Source organism: Prunus dulcis, chromosome 1 (assembly GCF_902201215.1).
Source record: "Prunus dulcis chromosome 1, ALMONDv2, whole genome shotgun sequence".
In the NCBI taxonomy this organism is placed as follows: Eukaryota; Viridiplantae; Streptophyta; class Magnoliopsida; order Rosales; family Rosaceae; genus Prunus; species Prunus dulcis.
The window spans coordinates 13,388,802-13,397,400 of NC_047650.1; the positions used below are offsets into that span (position 1 = coordinate 13,388,802).

Consider the following 8,599-nt stretch of genomic DNA (forward strand, 5'->3'; position numbering starts at 1 on the left):
TGTCCACATACCATGTCTCCTGATCAGTTTTTGTCAGTGCATGAAAAGCCATCAAAAGTGTCTCTTCCTCCTTCTTTTTCTCCACAAAATTTGACTTTTCTCCTTTTTCTTTTGGTAACTTCGTGTAGCACTCATTCTTGTAGTGCCCAAAATTTCCACATCTATAACACTCCACTTTTGACTTATCAAAGTGGTACGTTCCTTTTTCTTCAAAGTCATCATCTCTTTTGAAAACATGAGATGACTTGCTGTCATCTCTATGTCCAGACCGTCCACCTCCTCGATGACCTCGACCACTTCTTCCTCTACCATGTCCACCTCTTCCACGACCTCTTCCTCCTCGAGAACTTGAGGACTCAGAAACAATGGAAGCTTTCAGAGCTGTTTGTTCTTCACTAGCAGTGGTGCGGTTAAGTCTTTGTTCATGCACTAACAAAGAGCTTTGTAGTTCATCAACTCGTAACTCAGCAACGTTCTTTGCCTCTTCAATTGAACAGACAATGTAGTCAAATTTTGGAGTCAATGATCTCATAATTTTCTCCACAACTTTGACTTCTTCCATGGTGCCACCATTGGATCTCATCTTGCTTGCTATTCCCAGAGTTCTAGCAAAGAAATCAGTGATGGACTCTCCTGATTTCATTTGTAAAGTTTCGAAGTCCCTTGTTAGAGTTTGAAGCACTGCACGCTTCACCCTCTCTGACCCTTCATATTTCTTCTTCAAAGAATCCCATATTTGTTTGGAGGTCTCCTTCTCGAGTATAGTCTCCAAGATGGATCGATCAAGTGCCTGAAAAAGGTAATTTTTCACCCTCAAGTCCTTCAGCTTCTGTTCAGCAACCCTCTTTTGTTGTTGTTCAGTCAACACAACTCCCTCTGCTGGGGCGTCAATTCCTGATTCCACAAGATTCCAATACTCCTTTGACCTGAGAAAATTTTCCATCAGCATGCTCCAATGGTCGTAGTGACCATCAAATCGTGGAATCGCTGGTTGAATAAAACTCTCAGTGGCTTTCTCAGTTGCCATTGTTTCTTGCTGCTGCAAGACACAATCTTTCACCTTTTTCAAGTTTGTTCAGGCCCAGAAGGGCTCTGATACCAGATGTTGAGAAACTGAAATTAACTTAAACGTAAAAGGACTCTTTGAGCAAACGTATTTCGCAGCTATGAAATACTGCAGTTTTCCTCTCTTATAAATATCTGAAAAACAAAGCTTACAAACTAACAATCTCCACAATAACCACTAACACACAAGTGCAGATTTTGTGGAGTTCAACTACCTTAAGCAACGGAAGCAAATTTGAACGTGGTGAACAGACTAAACCACAACTTCTACATTCTAGGACTTCAGCTTGACTTGGTCTCTACATGGCCATGTCAGCATTATTGGCCCAATCAGTCTGGTTACATTTGCCGATGTTTGGAAGGTTACCAAGGAAACCCGTACCACCCGAATGGTTGCCAAGGTGAGATATTTTAATATCTGCTTCTTCAAATGACGCTATATATCTGTATAATATATATATATATATAATGACACAGTGTATGTGCATGAGAATTCCCCCTTCCCTTCCTATTATAATTTATAATTTTGCTGATTTTTTTTTTTCAGACATTGATGAATGCGCCCCAAAAAACCCCTGCACCAATGGAAAGTGCATGAATTCACCTGGAAATTACTCTTGTTCATGTAATAAAGGATTCAAAAACCAAGACCCCAGGACCTGCGTCACACATTCCGCAGCAGACAACACATCCAAAAAAGTTTTATTCGGTATGTGCGATGGCTACCTACCAAATTACATCCATTCACATATTTGATAATATATAGCCAGCTGATCATTTTAGCTAAAAAAGAATTTCTTTGTCAATAATGTAATTAGATAAGTTTTGTTGTAAATTATCAATAATCATGTGCAGCAGTTGTTGGGAGCTTCAGTTTTTTACTGGCGGTTGTAGTTTCATTGATGCACTACATGAAGAGAAGGAAGGTTAATAAACTTAAAAAAGAATACTTTGAGCGAAATGGCGGCTTATATTTACAAAACCAACTGAAGAGGTACAATGGACATGTTGATACACCCAGACTCTTTACGGATAAAGAACTTCAGAACGCCACAAACAACTACCATGAAGATAGAATAATTGGTGAAGGGACCTATGGGATCGTATACAAAGGAATACTGGAAGATGAAAAAGTGGTTGCCATAAAACAATCCAAACTTCCTACTAGCCCAGGCCAGAGTAATCAGCTTGTGCATGAGGTGATTGTTGTTGCTCAAATCAACCATAAAAATGTAGTGAAGCTCCTAGGTTGTTGTTTAGAGACCCAAAGGCCTTCACTGGTTTACGAGTACGTCTCCAACTGCACTCTTTACGATCACATTCATAAAAAAGGTGGCAGATTCCGACCGCTTTCATTGGCGTTACGACTGAAGATAGCCTCTGAAACTGCACAAGCACTATCATATTTGCACTACTCCAGTCGCACACCAATTATACATAGAGATGTGAAAGCGATGAATATATTGTTAGACGAGAATTATGTGGCCAAAGTTTCCGACTTTGGAGCTTCAAAATTGGTTCCTGAAGATCAAAATCAAGTATCAACTCTGGTGCAAGGAACAATGGGATACTTGGACCCCGAATATCTCCAGTCAAACACACTGACAGAAAAGAGCGATGTCTATAGCTTTGGAGTTGTCCTGGCGGAGCTGTTGACAAGCCAAAAGGCTCTTTCTTTTCAGAAGCCAGAGGCAGAGAGAAACCTAGCAAACTTGTTTGTTTCTTTAGTGGAACAGGGTCGCTTGGATCCAATCCTTGATGCTGAAATAGCAATGGAGGGGAAATTCGAGAAGGTCGACAAAGTGGTTGATCTGGCAAACAGATGTTTAAGCTTAAGAGGGGTTGAAAGGCCTAGTATGAAGCAAGTAGCTATGGAGCTGGAAGAGATTATAAGCAAGGGAAGGCATCCAGCTGCGGGGAAGGCTAATTACTTTACATCTCCCAAAGACACCGACCACTTACTTGGATCACCTGTTTACATTGTTGATCTTGAAGGGAATGATGGTGGTTCTAGTGGAATTATAACCAGTGCAGACTACGACAAAAGCCTACGAACTCAAATCCAAATGAATAAGCATTACGATAATGGGCGATAATTATTAGTATGTGACTTGTTCCTTCTTCACACCTCCAATGGATGCACTGCTGAATGAGTTTGTTTTAGTTTTGAGGTGTAAGTTAGAAAGTTGCCTGTTGTTTGGATCGTAACATTATGTACGTTTTCTTTTCGATGAAATAAAGTGTATATTCATGTTGTGCTTACATAATAAAGACTTAGTGTGTTCAAATTCTGTTTTACCAGAAGATTTAATTTTCCATATCTTTCTATAACCCACGTTTCCTGGCTTCTGTGTTTTATTTTTAAATCAATGAGGGTTGCGGGGTTTTGAATTTGAGACTTCTTACAATATTAGGATCGAAAAGTATCACTAAACTAAAAGCTAGTTGGTGTTTTCTAGTCTTCAATTTTCATTCTTTCTATAGCACAGGTTTTTGCAACAAATGTGCTGGCCTAAACCCATTTCCTTAAATTAGAGCATCTCCAAGGGAGATGTCAAATGCAAAATATTAAATTTGTATATGATGGCTGTAATTTGACCCTTTGGAAAAAATTTAACTCCACCCGAAATGTCAAATATCATATTATTTTATTGTATTTTTAAAAGCAAATGGGACTTATGAGTTTTAAAAGAGAGTAAATGATATGTGGAGCCCATGACTAAAAAATATTAAAATAATATTTGACATTTAGCTTTTTGACTTCTCGGTGTAGAATTTGGTCGAAGGATGCTACTTTTCCTGCAAAACATCGCGGAAAATATATATTATAAAACTGTAATTTACATTGATACAGTCGATTAAATAAAATCAATGAAATTACAACAAAATACTTATCTTTGGGGATGTAGAAGTTGGTCTCCATCGATACTTGAGTAGAATAATAGTTTTACGTTGAGACGTGTCATTCACTGTGCTTAAGGGTAGATTTCGTCCCTTAGGGACAATGTCTCGTTGTAGCAAGACTGTATGGCGCCCTACCCTCCAAGATACAACAACCTATGACCCTCATAAGCGTACACTCGCAATACTTGAGTCACTACTACAAAAAGTGAAAAACACGACCAGAAAACAACGACGGTCTAAGTGAAAACCGCCGTGGTTTCTAAAAAGACGACGGTTCTAAAAACACCGTCGTGTAATACCACCTTAGACAACTAAAAAATGGAGATTCAAATGGCTGTTCAAAAACAACGACGTACCTAATTAAACAACCGACGCCTATTTGAAACAGATTTCCGCAGTGTAAAATCAAAGCCAACAAAGAACGGCGGAAGTTATGAATCGACCGACGTAGAAATTAAAGACGACGATTTCAATAAAAACCGCCGTTTTTACTCATAAAATAAAACGACGAAGTTTTTGTATAAGACGCCATATAATTACAAACAAATCCACGGCTTAAAAATAAAAAATATCGCCGTATTAAAATAATTTACAACTACGGAAAATATAAATATATCGACGTCATTATCATATAGTTCTACGACGTTATCTTTAAATTGTTCTATAAAATTTAACGTCGTATTTATTAATTTTATACGTCATACATTTAATTTAAACCGTCGTCTTAATTAGAATTTTTGTTAACAATTTTTTTTCTTTGATTTTCTTATCCTACGTCGGTAGATCTACTTAATGACAAGAATTGAAATAACCACGACGGTTTATATAGAAAACCGCTGACATAATCAGATTTTTCTGAGAACCCAAGGGTTACGAAATCTTAAGAGATGGAACTCTGTTCCACATCATAATCTTAATAGATGACACAGATTTGCAATCAGAGAGACAATTTTTTGGAAGTTGATGATGTGTGTGCGTTTGTGTATCTACAAATATTATACCTAACGTCTTTGCAAATTTGCAATCAGAGAGACAATTTTCAACGACGGTTATATTATACCTAACGACGTTGAAAAAAATCAACGTCCCTCAACAAATATATTACGTCGTCTTAGTCTTACTTAAGACGACGAGAAACGACGACAGTAAAAAAAACAGTCGTTGTTTTTATATTCTTATTTTATTTAAATCTGTCATCCAAAAAAGAAACTTTACATATTCCAGAATATTAATTTCCTTCATTTTAAATTTCCTCCGAAAAAAAAACTCTATTTATAACGCACTGTAATTGAAAAATAAACTGAAAGGTCACGGGAAAAAAAATTCTATTCATAATTTAAAAATTCAAATCCACGTCGGTTATATTAAACGTAACGACGTTAATTGAAAGGATTCCACGTCGTAGAACAAATATTTCGTCGTGTTAGTTAAAAACGACGTATTTATATGTAACCGCAGTATTATTTTTTTGAAATGGTTTTATATGTATCAACTTTTCGACTTACACATGCACTGTTTCCAAACCCGATTAAAAATTTCAATCTCCCAGAGAAAACTTTTCGTCTTTTTTCCTTGTCAGAGCACTGTAAGAGTATCTCATCGTCTTCCTCTCGTCTTCTTCGTCGTCCCTAAACTTAAACACCGTCTTCCTCTTGCTTTCATTGCACGCAAAGGTAAGCTTTCATTTTCACTATTTTGGTTACTGTTTTGCATGCTCATGCGTTTTTTGTTTGAAAAATCTTTTTACCTTTTTTCTGGCCAAAATCATTTTACTTCTTTCCAAGTTTGATAAAATATACAGACAAAGAGGGAAAGTTTCATACTTTGAAGACAACTACCTCAACTAAATAAGACGACGGTAGTTCTTATTTACGTGGTTAAATATGTAGACCACGACGGTGCGTCAGTCGTTCTAGCGTCGTCTGAAAATTGACAAAGTTGTTTTTAAAATAATAGTCTTTTTTTTTATTTGCTTGTTTAATTGCAGGTTTGATTTCTCTGAACAATGGTTTTTGTTTTTCCCTTATTTGATAAAATATAAAGAAAAAGAAACTAGGGTTGTTATCTAATATAGACGACAGGATATCTTATTGTTTTACGTCGTGTGAATGTTAATACCACGACGGTTTATTACTATTGACGTCGTATGAACATAAATACCACGACGTTATATAAATAATGGTTTTACCACGACGGTGTATTACTATTGACGTCGTGTGAACATAAATACCACGACGTTATATAAATAATGGTTTTAAACATTTATTACGTCTGAGATTATTTCATTGCGTCGTTAAAAATCATATCATACGTCGTATTTTATTAATAACCGTCGTTTGTGTTCTTAATCTTTTCCTGAAATATTTTCACTTGCAGTTTTGTCCGTTAAAATGGTTTCTCAACAACAAACTAAGGATTCTGGCTCCAAGAAGCTTGGAATGGTAGCTCCTCAAGACAAGTCTTCGAAGGAGATGAAGTCTTCGAAGGAGATGAAGTCTTCGAAGAAGATGAAGTTTGCTTCATCATCTGCTGAGACAGAAAGCCAGACAACAATCTCTGATGATTCAAAGACTGGTCGAGGTATGAGCACAATGCCTCGTGTTGTGAAGAGAAAGCTTCAGAAACTGAGGCCAATTGTTGAATACAATAAAAGGGGGAAAGGTATTGGCCAAGCACATAGTGAAATGCAGTCGTACATTGGTGTCTTGGCACGCTCCAGAGATCCACTTGTGGACAAGAAATGGTCCCAAATCCCCAAGGATATTAAGGAGCAGATATGGGAAGCAGTTGACATGGCTTTTGTCGTAGGTCAAGGGGGCAAGAAATCTGTTTTAGCTTCAGCTGCCAAGAAATGGAAGGATTTCAAGTCTACACTAACGAGGCATTATATCCTTCCATACACCAATGACAAGGAGAAATTAAGCCAACCCCCGAAAACATATAAATTCATAGAGAAAGCACAATGGGATGCCTTTGTAGCTTCAAGGCTTTCCAAAGATTTTGAGTCTGTGCATTCTCAACATGCACAGATTAGGGAGAAACTCGAGTACAATCATCGATTGTCTCAAAAAGGATATGCTGGATTGGAGGATCAATTGGAGGAAACCATGCCTGGGGTAGAAATTGATCGATCTACCTTATGGAAGAGAGCTAGACAAGACAAACATGGTAACATCCCCGATCCAAAGGTGGCAGAGAAAGCAAAATTAATTGTAAGCCTACTCACTCTGTTTTAAATTTTTATTAAACTGTGAAAAATTCTTATTACGCCTTATGTTATATTTTTTCGTCGTGTGAATGATATTACCACGTCGAAACTTTTTAAAAAACGTCGTTAAAGGTCTAAATAGGAAAAACTACTCTGTTTTCTTTAATTATAGCATAAGACGTCGGTGGTTCATTTCGCGTCGTGTGAATGATATTACCAAGTCGAAAATTTTTAAAACACGTCGTTAAAGGTCTAATTAGGAATCACTATGTTTTCTGTAATTATAGCATAAGACATCGGTGGTTTATTGATTTCGTCGTTTTAAATAACTAACCACGTCGGTATAACTACCGTCGTGATAAGTTATAATAACGTCGGTTTATATGTTTTTGCGTCGTGTGAAATTATATAATACGTCGTTTGTATATAAATAACCGTCGTGTGTTTTTTGTTCTTACTTTTTTATATGTCTTTGTTTTAGGATGAATTGCAAAAACAAGTCTCGGAAGGCAAAGTCAGTGTATATGGCAGCAATGATGTGCTGACCATGGCTTTGGGCCCCGAGCATCCTGGCAAATTGAGAGGAGTAGGTGCTGGGATTTCCCCAAGGCAGTATTTCAATTTACCCAAACCACAGAGGGTTAGCTTTGACGACCGCTTGAAGGAGAGTTTAAGAGTTCTCCTTCAAGAAGAGACTAAAAAGATGGAGGCTAAGGCAAGGGAAGAGGCCTTAAGGATGGAGGCTAGAACAAAACAATTGGTAGAGGCTGAGAGGGAGCATTTCCTTAGTCAGCTTTCCCAATTAATTCCTAATTTTGATCCAGACATGCTTAAACAAAGAATTAGCCAAAGCCCCAAAAATCCTATGTCTGACAAAGCTAGCTGCTCTGGAGGTGAGGTGAAATCCCTCCATTTTGAGGATGATAATGCCAAAAATGGGGAACATCAGCAAGAAGAAAAAGAAGGAAGAAGAAAAAAGAGATGAAGAGAAGGAAGAAGAAAAGGAGAAAGAAGATGAAGAAAAGCATGACGACAAGGTATGTTCACATAAATTTGCCTTTTTTATTTGTTTTTCAAAATTTCAGACGTCGATATTTTTCTTTAAACCGTCGTTTGTTTACAACTTAGACGGCGGAATTTTTTTAAGACGTAATAAAATATTCATTACGACGGTTTTTTCACCGTCGTTTAAATTCTTTTCAGACGACGTGTTTTTCCTTAAACCGTCGTCTTTATTGAATTACCACGCCATTTTTTTTATTTCTTTAAACAGGTTATTGAAGTTGGTGATTATTCAAATATGGAGGCGCCATCTTCTTTAAAAAGCCTTTGTCATTATGTGGAAACGACACTCCTTCCTGAGGATAAGCTCCTGCAATTTACAATTGATAAGGAGGTGTTTGGTGGTGATCGCGATACCTT

The 8,599-nt window shown here is 37.2% G+C and overlaps 1 protein-coding gene across 1 annotated transcript; it reads left to right on the top strand.

The window, feature by feature from the left end:
• Positions 1-1,659: 1,659 nt before the first annotated feature.
• Positions 1,660-3,161, top strand: LOC117614517 (wall-associated receptor kinase 3-like). The gene is made up of 2 exons (XM_034343360.1): positions 1,660-1,774; positions 1,921-3,161. The coding sequence occupies exons 1-2, from the start codon at positions 1,660-1,662 to the stop codon at positions 3,159-3,161; spliced, it is 1,356 nt and encodes a 451-aa protein (XP_034199251.1).
• Positions 3,162-8,599: the final 5,438 nt, after the last annotated feature.

Excerpts from the sequence above, each read along its gene's own strand:
- LOC117614517 (XM_034343360.1), top strand. The coding sequence starts at position 1,660 with ATGAATTCACCTGGAAATTACTCTTGTTCATGTAATAAAGGATTCAAA. Across the intron at positions 1,775-1,920 it reads ATCCAAAAAAGTTTTATTCG|CAGTTGTTGGGAGCTTCAGT; the intron begins GTATGTGCGATG and ends AATCATGTGCAG.